Source organism: Conger conger, chromosome 3, assembly GCF_963514075.1.
Source record: "Conger conger chromosome 3, fConCon1.1, whole genome shotgun sequence".
In the NCBI taxonomy this organism is placed as follows: domain Eukaryota; kingdom Metazoa; phylum Chordata; class Actinopteri; order Anguilliformes; family Congridae; genus Conger; species Conger conger.
The window spans coordinates 29,490,526-29,507,971 of record NC_083762.1 but is presented as its reverse complement, the minus strand read 5'-3'; the positions used below and the strand labels follow the sequence as shown (position 1 = coordinate 29,507,971).

Here is a 17,446-nt window from a genome sequence, read left to right as displayed (position 1 = left end):
AGTTACTGTAAATCTGTGTATATTGCCAGGGCATCGTATGCTGCACGGCTAACCTGGTCCATGGCAGGTTATGTTCAGGTTGAAAGATATAAAAGCACTGCCCTTTGACCAATCAAAACCTTGGAAATGGACATCTCTCCAGTGCATTCCTGTAGAGCTTGTGTGTGTATTCACTGGGCAGAGACCAAATTATTCGGCTGCCTTTCTCTGTGGTTACACTACACAAATGTAAGCTGGATTCTCAACAGAGAGAATACAGTAGCCAACATAATGCTAGCTTCATAAACGTTTCATGTTCTACTTCTTATCCGTCCATTATATGTGAACTGTTCTATCATAATCAGAGGTGGTCCTGGGTTTGAATCTCGGTCAAATATAGTTTTAAAGGGTTTATTCTTAAGATGACAAGTAGCCCCAGAGTTTTGTTAGACCAGTGTCGGTAGTCTCCCAGCCTCACTTCATTCTTGCAACGAAACTGTGGAGCTGTTTTTCTCAAAATTAAACGGGAAACAGCTCCGTTGATATCTGGAGTAGTGAGATAACTTTGGTGTCATTAGGAGGCTTTCTCTGCTTTCGATAGTTTCTAAAACTCTACATACGTTTTGCGATCAATCAGACTGATTTTGATAGAGCAGGTCACATATCAGTTCTTTCCTTAAGAAGACATTTGGTTGCATTTTTTCTTTTTATACACTCAGTTTATTAGGTATTTATTAGGTATTTTTTGTGTGATTATTTGCGTTACTGTCACCTTCCTGTCAGCTTTAACCATTCTGCCCATTCTCCTCTGACGTCTCTCATTAACAAGGCATTTCTGTCTGCAGAACTGCTGCTCACTGGATTCTTTTTTGTTTTTTTGCACCATTATTTGCAAACTGTAGAGACGGCTGTGCATGAAAATCCCAGAAGATCAGCAGTTTCTGAGATTCTCAAACCAACCTGTCTGCAAACAATCATTCCACGGTCAATGTCACTTAGATCATATTTTTTCCCCATTCTGGTTGAACTGCAGCTCCTGACTTGTATCTACAGGATTGTATGCATTGCACTGCTAGCACACAATTGGCTGATTTGATAATCGCATGAATAAGTAGGTGTAATAAAGTAAAAATATTCCTAATAAAGTGCTCTGTGAGTGTATTTATATATTTATGTGAGTCTTGTATTTGCCTTGACAAGTTGAAAGAAAATAAAATGGGCCTTAGTTGTTATTTGAACTTTGTACTTTTTAGTCTTACATTTCTTTATCTCATGCACAGAGGGAATGAAACAGGGGTGTTTCAGCTCAAGGCCATCTTAAGTAGTGGAAAAGTATCCAGGATATTACAGGTTTGAAGACTGCATGTGAGAAAGCTGTTGTGTCCTTGACTAAGATACATTATTGAGGCATAATATCTATCTGTATAAATGGATGTTGCAAAAAAATTGTTATCCAAAATGTATGTTTTATAAATCCCTGTATATCTTTACGGGTATGCAATGGCTTATGCAAAGCAAATAAATAATGTGGCAATGTTGGGAAACAGACAAACACTGCCTAATGATGACTGAGATAGTATGTTCCTGTTATTTAACAGACAATTCCCCATAGAATTGGATGCTAAGTAAAAGTTCACAGGTTTTGCAAATGAGAAATGTGTATCTAGCCCTTTGGAAAATATATATATTTTTTAATTAAAATATATATAAAAACAGACAGGACACTGGGGAGATGTAACCCACACTTAATGCAGCTTGTACCAACCAAGGCTTGTATAACTTCCATTTAACATGAATTATACATTGATTTACATTATAAGCCTAGTGAGGACGAGTTTGAGTTCAGTGCATTAATTGTGAAGTGAAAGACAGCCAAGGTGCCCAATCAGAGTGATATCTGTCTATTTTTTGATGTGCAAATCGATATCTGCCGTTCACTAATTCATGATGGCCTGTTCAGCTAAATAGGTGTCAGCGACTGCCACTGAAATGTATTGCCCCCACAGCAAAATATTAACAGACATTTATGGAGCCATTAGAATTAGAACACTGCCAGGAGGCTTATGGTTAGGGAAGATGGATGAACCTGAATCAGTGTTTCAGTGAAGTACTGTTCTGGCTGTAGTTTCCTTCCCTTTGCTCTTGTTTCTGTGTTGAGTGACACCTTCTTCCTATATGTCTGTTTTGCTATGGTATTTTTGTTATTATGTGGCACTGTTTATGTGTTATACAGTCTTCTATGGGTTTGTAGCATGAACTCCATTATGGAATGTTTACAATTATGCATTATAGATTTTCACTTATGAAATGTTATGATGAATCACAGTCTGACTTACTTTACTAGTTTGCACATTCATTTCAAATAGATCAGTGTCATTGTTTCAACTTTAATAAAGTAAACTGGTTCAATTTCCCGTTCAACTTCAGGTTGAGTGAAGTAAAACCTGCAGTGGCATTTGTATGAATTCCACTACATAATGGATACATTTTAATGTACCATCAATTTTCAACATGCACACTTGCTTTGATTACATTAGTGATGGTCTGAATTGACTAAAACTTCACTGAATTGACTAAATGTTCCTCTTTCCTTTACACGTGGGAGCAGAGATATGCTAAATGAAAATTCATGTTTTTGTTCGAGGGAGTACTGCAATTTAGAGGAAAGCGTTTTTATGCTATTTTCTAAAGTTTTCAGGAAACATGAAATTGCTTTCCTCAGAAAACCCAGCATATTCACATTAAAGTTAATTGCCTCAGCTTTGACACACAGGGTAAAGAAAGATGATGAGATTGCATGTGACACGTGGGTAATGACACCCCAAATAATTTCTCTGCACTCAATTAACCTGTTCAAAGTGCAATTAATTATCACCATAGACGATTTTCACCTCTGTGTCTTCTCCTAGGACTCCGCAGTATATTGCTCTCGCCAAATAATCTCAGGCTGTGACCTCTGCCATTCATAAACTGAAGATAAAAACAGTCTAATCGTATCATATGGAATCTTATGGAGCCATCTTTTGAAGGCGAATGAACACCAACTTGGGGTGCTAGTATTTAGGCAGGCTGTCATTTATATCACTGCATTTTGGGTATGTTTTAAAAAGCATCTCTTCTCAACATGAACAACATGGGATAATGCCGAACTCGTCAAATATTAACGTTTTGGAAGAAGCCCTTGGCATCACTTTTTGATGCAAAATGAGTCCTTTGGCATCAATTCTGGATGCTGTAGGTATCCCCATAATCTTCAATAGGAACCCTCCTGCATCTTAATTTGACAGCAAGGATAAACGGGATGTTGGAAAGGGAATCGTAATTTCATGAAATCATAACATTGATATCAGATCGGGATGGGGGTGTCAGGGTTGGAGGTAGTACTGGTTGTGGCCACCAGGGGGGCTTATTACTTTCACCTGGTGGTCATTAGTGCGTACTTGATGTCTACCTCCTGAAGGTATTTAAAGCCCTCATTTCCCCTCAGTCTTCGCTTCGGTGTCACTGTTCGCTCTGCCACCTAAAGCCGGCGACTCCTGAATCTTTATTTTTGTTCGCCCAGTCTTTTATACTGGGTTGTACTTTTATTTTGGGTTTTCCCCGGTCCGGGAGCGGAGTGCTAGCCTTTACCCACTCATTTTTGGTTTGTGATTTTCACCCTGGTTTTGTAGGGTAGTTTTATTTTCAGAGCCGTTATTTGGGGCTCTTCCTTTTATTTGTGCGGAGTTGTCTCCTCTACCCCCCGGGGTCTTAGTGGCGGGCACGTTTGTGTGTCCGCTTACAAGGGATTACCCCTTAGTCGCACCTGGCTCTTCGCACCTCCTCAACCTCACAGGGGGAATGGGAATCGTAACTTTATGAAATCAGAAATCAGAAATTATGAATAAATTTGGGTTGGGGGAAGGGTAGACTGTATCTTTTTAATCTGTGAATCATGAAACAGCCAACAAATAAACAATATTCAATAGAATATTTTCAGAAAATTAATGTCAGATCAGGATGGGGAAAAGGGAATCGGAATTTCATGAAGTCATTACATTGTCATTAGATGAAGGTGAGGGGAATGGAATCATAATTTCATTAAATCATTACATTGATATTATATCGGGATATTTGTGAAATACCCATAAACAATGTTTAATTTACGTGAAATCATTGTCAATATACCTACTCCAAATAAAGACGCTGAGGGTTTCTATTGAAGTCCAAATGATCTGCTGAATTGATGGCAAAGGACTCATTTTGCATTGCATAATGATGCTGAGGGCTACTGCCCAAACATCAATATTTGATGCCTTGGGAATGAGACTAGGCTGATTTGAAATAAATATGAAAGTACCCGTACTGATGCTATGACAGGAAGAAAAATCCAAGATAATTGGACCTATTTAAATTGTCAGTACGCAATACAATACTGATGGCCTAAAATACATTAATACTGTATGAAAGTTTGACTAAAGCTAAAAAAGGTAATGATAAAATTTTGATATTAATATGATATTAAAGATTATCCTTCTTAAAGATAATCTGAAAGATAACAAGGCAGCAATGATAGCATGCTGCTTAAGTGTGTGAGAGGGATATTGAAAGTTACGTTTTCAATATCCATGATTACGTTGTGGTGGCACGGATGGGGGTAGCACTGCCGCCTCACAGCAAGGAGGTCCTGGGTTCGAATCCCCGTCGGCCGGGGCCTCTCTGTGTGGAGTTTGCATGTTCTCCCCGTGCTTGCGTGGGTTTCCTCCAGGTACTCCGGTTTCCTCCCACAGTCCAAAGACATGCAGGGTAGGCTGATTGGAGAGTCTAAATTGCCCGTAGGTATGAGTGCGTGAGTGAATGTTGTGTGTGCCCTGTGATGGACTGGCAACCTGTCCAGAGTGTATTCCTGCCTTTCGCCCAACGTATGCTGGGATAGGCTCCAGCCCCCCTGTGACCCTGTTCAGGATAAGCGGGTTAAGATAATGGATGGATGGATGGATGGATGGATGGATGATTACGTTGTCACATTCACATTTACATAACTCTTCTAAGAGGGAATGAGACAACTTGTTAATTACCTAAATGCAGATTACAGTTTATTTTACTTCATGAAATATTAAACACATGGTCCACTAATTTAGTCACTGGAAGAAGTCTCTTATCAAACACATTTTTTCTGAGTTCTGGTAATAGAATAAATTAGTGAGTGGTTATGTTGTTTATTCAGAGCTTAAGTGTGTCAAACAAGCAGATTTTCATATTTGCACAATGAATAATGAAGGATTCTGTGGGGGCATTGAAATATAAACTTATATAAAAAAATATTAAATATAAAAAAAACCTACATCATCAAGTGGAAACAAATTGGAAGACGACAAGTACTTAATCTGCTATTAAAATCTTAAAGCCAGTATATAGACCATAAATGTGAAAAGTTAACAAAAAAGCAACACTGCAGGACTTTTACATAATTTAAGCATTGGTTGGGACATAGGGAATGGGGAAAAAAAACTAAAAGTGCCTGAAGGATATTATTATTTAATAAATGAAGGTGTAATCATGGGTCTTTTAACTGCAGTGAAAGTAGAGTGAGTGACTGGGGACTTGGTACCGTGTAATGAGAACATCCAATATACCTGCTCAAATCTGGTTCAGAGCTGCCACAGAGATCCATGGTGTTAAGTGTCCAGAAAAAAATGTTGCTCCTAATATAATTTTAATTTCTAAGGTGCTGCAGAGCACTAATGAGCACTTATAAAGCCTTTTATGTTTAACAAGATCCATTTGATTTTCCACTGGTAAGTAACTGAAATGTTACATTACATAAACATAATGCAGATGGGAGTTATATATGAGAAATTAGTCGAAATTGGAGGTCTCTGAATAGCATTGGACTTACTTTGAAAGGAAATTGTTTCAGAAATTGCTTTGGTTCTTCAAACGGAATGCATATTTTCTTTTTATAAGTTTCCTTTGTTGCATAATTTATATTTTTATATGTTTGAGCAGATGAAGGCCAAAATCTTACTGTACTGACTTCATATAGTTTTTATTGAGGCCTGTATAATACATTGTCTTGGACTTGTGTGCACCTGTTAATTGCTTTTGTAAAGACTTTTAATTTACCACGCTTGCTCTCTACCTTTACCTCTACACCCTTTACAGCTTTTAAGGCAAACCGTAAAAAAGTTTTCTTTTAAACTTTAAAAGTGTTCACTTTAAAGGCTACCTAACACAATAAGAAAATGTAGATATCATCAATGAGCTGGCTTACCAGTGGATATTGTATTTAAAATGCCAGTATAGGTTAAAGTACATACTTTAGCAGGCTCTAGAATTTGTTCATTTCAGTCCATTCGACTTTGTGCTCTGTCTCAGCAAAAGGTCAACTGTACATGAGTAGCCCAGAAAAGGAAACTACATTACTGATGACAGGCAATATGGACAATGGACAATGAGGACAGAATGGACTGGGGAAAAAAAGGGGACTCACATGATGAATGATGAAAGGACACAAATATGAGACAAATATTCAGTGGATATGAATTTCCCTGATTTTGTATTCAAGAAACTATAAAACACAGCAATGCCTAAATGCTACAATAACCTATTATTGGAGTTGCCCATTTGGGACCATACAAAGCACCAACGATACAGTATGAGAGATTGACTGGAACAAATCAAATTATATCCTGTTACTGGAATAAAAGTGACAGACCAGTTTCAGGTGTTTCCGATATTATATGAGGCAGACAGGTATAGATCTGGTCATTGGATCTGGTCTGGTTCCAGGAAACTGATTCACTTGATGTGATTGTACCAGTACTGTCCTTTAACTAATCCAAGCTGACATACAGTATATGTGTGTGTATGCACCTGACCTGTGAATATACTGCAGTCCAACACTGTGAAATGTAGATGGGAACAAGAGAAATTCTACACCTGTCGTCAGTGCTTGAAATAAAAGCACAGGCGTGCATTTCAGTTTTAACATCACTGCAGTTATGAAAAAACAGGCAAGACAATTGACCAGTAGATTCCAGAGCTATATGAATAAGAGTATACTGTGCTTAAGTAGAAACACTCATAAATTATTCAGTGTCTGTCTACACCAATGTCAGAGCAAAGGTACAAAAATATCACATTTCAGTCAATTTTATTTCATATTTGCAAGCTCGCTGACGTAACATAACAAGCAGCTAAGCAAAGCGGTGATTAAAAAGAATTCTGCTAGATCAGCCATACTGTAAGCCGTACTGGCTATTTGTATAATTGTAGAAAGGTAGGGTAGGCAAACAGGATAACAGCTATCTCTTGACAACCTTCATTAGACTCCCATGGTATTCTACCAGCACCATCAAAGATAGATAGCAACTCAACTAAACACTGAGGGAGAAAATCCTTTGAGCACCATTAGAAGGCATGTCATATATTGCATGCTTTGATTAAGTTTGCAGCATGGACAGGTAGAGTTGAAAAGCCTGCACTAGGGATGTCATTATGATGTTTTCTCTGTTTATTTGTATCGCAGCTGAAACATACAGCCGTTGGGTGTTGACTGCTAGTGAAGGCGACACAACAGGGGAGAAACCAAGGGCGGAAATTCTGAATTGATTGTTATAAAAATAAAAAAACTGTTTGCCAAAGTTATCACCAGTGAAACACAGTATGCTGGACCCTGTGCTACTGTATTCAAAAAATTGTGTGTGTGCGATATTATTGTACATTTTGCTTTGATGCCGTTAGTGCTGTTGCTATTCTGATTATCATTGCAATACATTCTCTCAAAAACAAACAAAAAAAAACATTACAGGTAAATTTGTAGTAAGTATTTGACATTCACTGTTGTAACCATGTAGTATAAAGTGCATTGCTGATGTGTTTTCCTTGTTCTGCCTTGTAAGAATTTTTATGCCCTAGTCCTCACAGGTAAGGATATGTTTGTTTGTAACCTGACCATCCTTTAGTATTGTGTAAAACACTGAACTGTTTGCATTTGAAATTGCTAGAATCTGGCCCATCTATTAAATAATCTATTCAATTGTGTAAAGAAACAGGATGAAAGCATCACAATGGCAACGATGATTTAGTTCTGTGAACACTTGTTTCCCTAAGCAGTAAGAACATTTTCATTAATTATTAAGATTGGTGGTAGGGGCTATCATTATTCTGACTATTAAATTATTAAGGTCATCTACAGATTTCCAATTCATAACCAAGTGCAATTCCATAACAGTCTGAAAATGAGCAATGTGTATTACCAGTGTAAGAACATTCTGGACATCATAATGGCTAAATGGATTGAAAAATCGAAGCCATTCTGTAAGTCTTCAATGACTGGGCAGACTCAGCCACTCTTCTGCTAGCTAAGTACTTTCCTTGAAACATAAGGAGGAAAGAGTGAGGCAGATCAGTTTGGAATTACAGATCTATCCAGTTGTGAAGGCTTGAGTGGAGAATTCAGGAACTGCACGGCAAGTCTTGGCCTTAGTAGACACTGACAGTGCTGAAAGCTGGAACATTTAATATTAGTAACATAATGTGATTTAAATACCATGAGGAAAAGAAGCAGCCTAACAAATACAAATGCCATGATAGAGACTGATGCCTAGCCTTTCCAGCGGAGTGGTATATAGGTCTGTGTATTTTGTTTTATTGTGCTGTTAAAGGGTTAAATATTAAACAATTGTAATTGCTCTATGTTTACTCCATTCTGATTTTGATATTGGCTTCATGAAGTACATTTCAGGAAGTAATAAAAGTGTTTTACTTCAAACACAGATTTAACAAACACGTCATGAATAAACAAATACTTCTTTTAACTTGTAAATACAAATGTCAAAAAATGTTAAAACCTCAAAAAGCAGTGAATAATCAAGAGCAAGGATATTTGAGAGTGACTATCCTTCTCTTGTATTCCCTGATTCAGAATTCTTCTTGGAGCTCCTGGAGAACACGGAGAAGTCACTCAACGACATGTTCGTACGGACGTATGGGAAGCTCTACATGCAGAACTCAGGGGTCTTTCAGGACCTGTTCACCGAGCTGAAGAGGTACTACACGGGCGGGAACGTCAACCTGGAGGAGATGCTCAATGACTTCTGGGCCCGTCTGCTGGAGCGCATGTTCCAGCTCCTCAACTCACAGTACCACTTCTCGGATGACTACTTGGAATGTATCAGCAAGTACACAGACCAGCTCAAGCCCTTTGGAGACGTGCCCAGGAAGCTGAAGGCTCAGGTCACTCGGGCGTTTATTGCGGCGAGGACCTTCGTGCAGGGCCTCATGGTCGGTCGAGAGGTGGCCAACAGGGTGTCCAAGGTAAGGGCCAAACACTTGCGCAAGCCAGCTCGCATACACTGCTGGGGGCTTTGCAATCTCTCAGCCCTGTGGTTTTGCTTAATGAACTGAATGAATGCAAGAAAGTATGCCCAGCACTTACATAATTGTATTAATTTGAGATGAGCCAATATCTAAAAATAGTAGCCTACTGCACAGTACATCCAATCATTTTAGCAACATTCTCGCTAAATCTGTCTCCCAAATAACAGTTTGACAATTAATCCCAGTGTTTGATCAAAATGTGTTTGTAAATAAAAAGATAACACATGGAATTATTTTTATTTATATACATTTATTACATGTTTCAATCCAGGCCAATCTACTCTTCATAAATATTTAGGAGAAGCCCCAAGACAGTTTTTGTTAGAGGAATTTATTCTGATTTTAAGATTTTAATACAAATGCAGGTCAGTATTCAATCCCTGCATACTGGCTTCATAAAGACGCACTTAATACTCCTGCTTTTGGTGCAGTACGTCCTGCAGTGGTAATTAGACCTACTCATGCAATGCACTCTCTTGTCCCTGAACTCATTAAAATGTCTCAGCATGCAGTTTGGCCGCCCTTACAGTGCTGAAGTACCCACTTGGAACACAAGCAGTATGTCTATGAAAAACAATCTAAAACTTACTTAAAACATTATGCACAATTTCTTCTCTGGTCTGGGGGCACTAATTGTTGGCAAGAGCGATTTAGAATATCACCACACTGCATGGAAATAGATTGCAGTGATATTGTTAATTCGGACATACAAAGTATTCGACCATGAGATCTAAGCTAAACTGAACACTTTATAGTGCCAATTCAACATGTAAAATGAAAATCATTTCATAATAATGTTTCAGTGAATAAACCAATATGTGCTTTGAAGGTTTAAAGCTTTGCTCTTTTCTGCCTGTGAGCATTATTGGAGGTCCTTCTGATTCATATTAACATTTTGTAATGACCCCAGGTCAGATATTACTTTGGCATTTCCAGAGGCAACATGCTTTTCCATGTGACCTCAGGCCTTAGACCTCACTTGAAAGGCAGAGTGTGTAGATTGCATATTTACACCACAGTCTCATTGGTGATGTGGTAATATTGGTTATGTGTAGTATATCCATTAAAACTAAGTATTCTGTTTGATGCCAATGCAAATTTCCAGCAGAATCCATTGGAGATTTTCTGCACTTCATGCCCATGGACTTCCTGAGCCCTGCTGCATGTGGGCAAAAAAGAGATTAAAGGAATGTCCAAGAAGCCACTTTGATGTTACTGTAGATTCACTTTGTGATATTTCTCCCTTTGGCTTCCATGGCGTCTTTTTTTAGCAGTCTGTGTAATGTTGAACACTTTGAAATATTAATGAGTAAACAACCCATTTTCATCATGAAATGTGTTCAATTGTTCATGTGGTTTTAATGCTACATTTCAATTTCATGTCTGTTTCATGAGTGCCTGTGTGAGTTTGAGCTTGGGTTTATAGTCATAGTAAAGTACATTACTATGGGCTTTACCCATGTTGTCATTTTACTTTGAACAGTATTACATTACAGTGTGCAAGGCTAGTTTGTAATTAGTTACGCTTGGGAGTTATCCTTTTCAAGAGGATCATCGAGTCTGTAAAAACAGAGAGAGTAGGGCTATGAGTGTCCTAGTGCTGAACCTATTTATCCTTCCTGGTCATGTTTGTGTCACATCAGACAGGTGTGCTAGTTGGGACAGTTAGAACCATTTTTCCCTGTCACTTATGTTTATTTCTGCAATGCCTCCAAGACAAAAGCCTTTCATTGAGATGTCCTCTGCATGAGCACCCAGGAAATGAAGGTCTGCAAGGTGCCTTCCAAGATTCACCTGCTGAGGGCTTGCATGGTCTGTCCATACAATTAATATGCTAATAGCAGACACCCTTTGCATTACACTTGGCGATTTAATGCTCATTGCTAGAATGGGCAAAAGACCCTGAGTGTCCAGCTAATCTGGGTTGCAAATTGATTTGTACCTTTTAGAGAGACATAAATCTGTGTAACAATCCTTGTGTAACAACAATGAGAAATGATCATCCAACTTCTGTGGTTTTCGCTGCTTTGTCTGCCACTGACTTTGTGAACATCTTTTGTAGGATGATTCTCATTGTTGCAGGGTCCTCCAGAAATCCACCGAAATGTGTGTTGTCAGCCAGCTAACTCTTATTCGCTCTGCATTCACTTGGCTGAGTTACTGCAGGGGAAAATGCAGCTGGAACAGTTTAGTTCACAGTTGGTGATACCCTGTGAACTAAAATCTTTTCTCTGGAGATACTATGGTCAATTCTGTATCTCATTTTTGAATTTTGGAACCAATCACAGTTGCCACTGTGGCAATCCGCATTCAATTGACTTCCCCACGGATCATTTCAGTTTTCAGTCTTCTGCTGAACAAAGATCCAACTACAGGGATATTATTGAAGTGATGACTGAAAGCATTTTAACAAATATTTTGCCATGCCTACATATAAATATTTCCATGGAATCTCTCATCTGAGAGATTCAAAAGCAGGCTTGCTCCTTATTTATAAGCATACTGAATAATAATACAATATTTTGAGAATGTTCACTGATATAAAATGGGGTCTCATCGATGAAGATGCTCTCTATATCTTCCTCAGAAATATTCTAAGTAAACAATGGACATTATATCAACATTTTTCAATTTTTAGAATAGCATTAATATGCAGTTGGTTTGCTGGACCCTTGCCGTGAAAAGGACACTGACCTTATTTTGGGTAGTATATGGATTTCCGAAATGCAGAGAAGGCGAGGTCCCCCCACACTTGTTTTGACACCCACATGTTACAAAAAAAACTGTTGTCGCTGAAGCATCTTAAAATAGGCTATATAGATAGAACCGTTAGTTTAATGCTTTTAAACAGTATATCATAACTGTTACCATCGTGATTGAAAATTGCACCTTGAAAAATGACTGAATGCAAAAAAGATTAAAAAATACTAAATAAACAACCCAGCCCTGGGCCGGTGAGGCTTAAGGGGTTTAGGGACTTATACATACCTACTTCCCAAATGAATAAGTACCAACTGAAATTGGGTCTCTCAGTTATAGCACTGACAAAAAGTCAGACAAACATCCAAAAATAAATACAATTAAATGCAATAAAGCAAATTTGGATATAACATGATCATCGCTTGGCTCCCGTTTCCTCGTCATTTTAATTTTAAATGTAAAATAGATTATGATTTCAGTATGCTTTACCATCTAAATCCCAGTGGGGTAACTGTAGACAAATGGATTGCTGCAATGACCTGACTAATTATACAATCAGTGATCAACGGTGACGCTCATATAAGCAATTCATTAATATAATACAAACACAAAGGAATATGACATGGATGAAATGTCAAACACAAAAGAAGTGTGCCGGGTGCATCAGTACCCTCCTACGACCCTGTGCACCAAAGGAGTCAATTTATTCTGCCCAAACACGACACAATACAACAATAGAACAGCATTTGGAGGATTAAAAAAATCAATCACAATAAACAACAAGGAGGAATCCTCTATCAGTGATAAGAGAATAAGAGTGATAAGAGAATTGAGAGGTGAACAGATGTCAAAAGTTGACAAATCACTGGACATTACTATAGCAGAAGTAGGTCCCACAGACAGCTGACTGGCATGAAGAAAAGATGGTCAGCAAATGGAACAGACTATTATATTTGTTCTGCAAGGAGAAACAGATACATCCTATTTAAAATATTCTTGCCAACACTGGCAGCCTTAATGCTGTGAACTACAACTTCTACTGAACTTATTCAAGGCTTCACATGCTCAAAGTATACAATGTATCCCTTGCGAGTGGCATTTGGGCTAGCAGCATCTCACAATTTGACAAATTTTTGGGAGTTGCCAAAAAGATTTGAAAGCACTGTCCAAACAGATAGTTGCAGTACACAGCACTAAGAAATTGGTTACATCATGTTTACCAATTTTATTCCCAGTATATGACGAGTACTGCACCAAAGTACTTGATAACAAATTATTGGCATGGGGACAAGGCATTGCACTGACACTCAGGGAGGTTCTGGGATGAGGTGAAAAAAAGCATTCCAAATATCACGCAGATGGCAACAAGATACTTTGTTTGTTCCAGACAACTCCACTGATGCAGAAAAATCCTTCCCATGGACAAGTTTATACTCCGTACTGCCAAAGAATGACAATTTTATTAGTGTTTTTATGCATACTTATGGTTTTATGTGTATTGTATGTCTCATTGCTTAGGGAAGAAAATTAAAGTGTCTGCCACTATCTATGCCTCTATGCACAAAAAGCTGCATGTGACAGAGTGAGAACTTGCTGTCAGTCATCGTCTATGTTTAATTAGTGGCAACTGATTTGGATTACTGGGGAAAGGCAGTGAGAATTGACTAACAAGAAGGCTCTATCGACCTGTTGCCGAGGTATGACTGAATTGAACTGACCTAGATATGCTGTTCTCTGTACTTGTGAAATATTAATACAGAATGGTATACCATCAAGCAGTCCCTTCATCATACTGCCACACATTCATCTCGAGGAAGAGCCTGTAGCCATTCAGACCATCAATACCTTAGGTCAGATGCATTGAAGGTTTATATTATGTACCACATATCTAAATTATTTTGAAATCCTGAAAGCTTTCATAAAAAAGAAAATGCTAAATATACTGTGTGTGCAAAGCATATAAAAAACAAGACAAAAATGTTAGAAGTGGAGCCCTGTTATTAGATTGAAAAAGGGGTAGTTCTTACCCGTAGTCACTATGTAAACAGCTGGGGGAAAGAAAGCTAAATGAAAGCATCAGAGCCCAGGCAACAATGATGACATCCTGACATTAAATTTTGACATTCAGACTTGCCTCAGCGCCTTCGTTCAGGTCCTCTGTTGCTTTCATCAGGGAGAAGAAACTTAGCTGGCTCCACTGTGTGTCATTACATGAGGTGGGCACCATCTGCCTCTCTGCCTTCCACCCTCACATGAACTCCAGCTGGAAATATTAATGATTGGCTGTCAGTAATATTCCCTGCTTGGAGCCAGACGTCTGCCCTGGAACTGGAAGACTGTGTGAGAGCCCTTATGCAGGAAAATGCACAAAGTCTGTTGAGAAGGAACTGGGCCGACCATTAATTAAGTGAATGGATCAACTTTTAGGGACCAGCCTGTATCATCTGGACTGCCATACTTGGTCATGCCAGCCTTTCATTTTTGATGATTATCTGTTAGTGAAGTAAATAAATAAATAAAGTACATTTCCAGCTGGGAGCTTTTCCTGGAATTCAATGTCTGAAGGCATTTATTCTCAAAAAAGTTTTATTTTGTGGATCACACACACACGCACCAAAACACTGTCACTCTAGTGTAATTACTCAGAGGACTTTACTTAATGTACCACAAACATGGATATGATCTAGTATTTCTAAAAGGTAAATACATTCAGATATTTTTTTCCTTATGGGGATGGCAAGAAACATTACTTACACATTACACAAATACTAGATTATTTTTTCAGTAAATGTATCTGTATGCTAACTTTATAGTGAAACATTTTAATCCATTCTATTCTTTCCACGTTTTTGTAATAATAGCATTGTGGCACTAAAAAAGAAAAGCAGAGAAAAGCATCTTCTGCTTCCCTCGAAAGTTTGAAAAATACTTTCAGCTGTACAATCATGAAGTCAGGGTACATCTTTGGAGGTACCTCTACGTCATGTACAGTAGATGTCAATGAAGATATTAAGTGGGAAAATTGTTGACGCCCACAAATGTGTCTGTTACCGCTAATCTTCAAAGCTGGATCAATACTACACAGAACACTGCCAACATCTGATTGTGCATTATTGTTCTGCAGTGGGTTGGTTGCATTTTCTCCTGGATTAGTTAAGTATTATTTGTTTGCTTGCTGATTCTAAATTCAGTTTAGTTGTCATTATAGTGTTCTGTTGTGTACTTGTTTGTTTGTTAGCTATTACAAGTGGTGTTTATTTAGATTCAGTGAAACTGGGTTAGGTGTTTGTTTCTCTCAGGTAAGCTAGGCTATTAAGTTAGGCTATTGTTTTACTGGCTGGCAGGCAACAGCTTTTGTTGTAGGAGGAGCCAATACTTTGCACCCTGCTCAGGCTATTAGTACTGGCACACCTGAACTCACTTCAGTGTGCATTATTGTTCTGCAGTGGGTTGGTTGCATTTTCTGTATTCGGCATCAGTGTTATTTAAGCAGTTGTGTGCGGCAGCCTCGGCTACTTGCCTCGGCGTACAAAGTCGAGGGTGTCTATCTACGGGTGTCCATCGAGGCTGTCCGAGAGCCTGATGTTTGATTTTGTTTTTGCTGCCTGCCCTCATTCCACTGTGTAGTATTCCCCTTGTCCTCCCTAGTTCCCTCCATGTGTTTCCTTCCCATCCCTGTCCTCTCTCCTCTCCCCAGGTCCCAGTCAGGTAGGAGGTTCACCTCCCGCCAACATGGGCAGAATATCTCTAACCTCATCTTCCCTCCCAGATCCCCTGGTATTGATCTCTGTGTGGCTGGTGGCCTCTGGAACTGCCAGTCCGCCGTCCAGAAAGCAGACTTCATATCTGCCTATGCCTCCCACCTCATCCTTGACTTTCTTGCTTTAACTGAAACGTGGCTCTCACCAGAGAACACGGCCACCCCGGCTGCCCTTTCCTCTGCCTTCTCTTTTTCCCACACACCCAGATCCTCTGGCAGAGGAGGTGGCACAGGTCTCCTAATCTCATTCTCATGGAGATCTAGTGTCTTCTCCTCATCCCTCTCCTTCTCCTCTTTTGAATTTCATGCGGTTTCTGTTACTCTGCCGTGCAAACTGTTTGTTATTGTTGTTTATCGCCCCCCGGGTCCTCTGGGAAACTTTTTGGATGAGATGGACATCCTCCTCAGCTCCTCACCTGTCAATGACACCCCCCTGATCCTCCTGGGTGACTTCAACCTCAACTCAGAGTCCACCCAGTCTACCTTTCTCTCCCTCCTCTCTTCTTTTGACCTTACCCTCATTCTTTCCCCTCCCACCCACAAAGCAGGCAACCTTCTTGACCTCATCTTCACAAGGAGCTGCACAACAACCAACCTCTCTGTAACACCACTCCATATATCTGACCACTCCTTCATCTCTTTCTCTCTTCCACTCTCCTCCAACACCCATCCATCTCTCCCACCATCCACTGTCACCTGTCAACGGAACCTACGCCACCTGTCTTCCTCCACCCTCTCATCTACAATCCTCTCCTCCCTACCATCTGCGGAGTCTTTCTCTCGACTGTCTCCCGATGATGTGGCTACAACTCTCATGTCCTCCCTCTCATCTTCCTTTGACTCTCTGTGTCCCCTCACCACCAAACTAGCTCGGGCCTCCCCCCCCAGTCCTTGGCTTTCTGATGCTCTGCGAGCTGTCCGAACCGAACTGCGGGCAGCGGAGAGAAAATGGAAAAGGTCCTGTCTCCCCAGTGATATGGCTTCCTTCCATGCCCTCTTATCATCTTTCCATTCCTCTGTCTCTCTAGCTAAATCTTCCTTCTTTCACTCGAAAATTAACGCGGCCGCCTCTAATCCCCGCAAACTGTTTTCAACTTTCTCCTCTCTTCTGGCCCCCCCTCCCCCCCCACCCCCCTCATCACTCACACCTGATGACTTTGTCTCCTTCTTTGAAAAGAAGGTCGATGCTATTCGCAATTCCGCAGTCTCCGACCCTCAACCCCTACGAACTGGAGTCCCGCAGGGCTCGGTTCTTGGGCCTCTCCTCTTCTCGCTATACGCCATGTCTCTTGGTTCTGTTATCTCTTCCCACGGCTTTTCTTATCACTCCTACGCTGATGACACCCAACTCTTCATTTCCTTCCCCCCCGACACCCAAATCACCACACAGATCTCTGCCTGCTTGGCTGATATCTCTGCGTGGATGACTTCCCATCACCTGAAGCTCAACCTTGCCAAAACTGAGCTTCTCTACATCCCTGCTAAGTCCTCTGCGTCAATCGACCTCTCATTGACTGTTAATAATAATAATAATAATAATGCATTTTATTTATAGTGCACTTTACATTTGGAGACCAAATCTCAAAGTGCTATAGGGTAAAAACAGGGAATAAAACACCCAATGGCATGTATAAAATATAAAAA

The 17,446-nt window shown here is 39.7% G+C and overlaps 1 protein-coding gene across 2 annotated transcripts in view; it reads left to right on the top strand.

The window, feature by feature from the left end:
- The window catches only part of gpc6a (glypican 6a), a 247,837-nt gene that overhangs the window by 100,883 nt on the left and 129,508 nt on the right, over positions 1 to 17,446 (top strand). For both annotated transcript variants that reach the window (XM_061236287.1, XM_061236286.1), the window contains exon 3: positions 8,888 to 9,279. In XM_061236287.1, the coding sequence (XP_061092271.1) occupies positions 8,888 to 9,279 (392 nt within the window). The remainder of the gene's footprint in view (positions 1 to 8,887; positions 9,280 to 17,446) is intronic.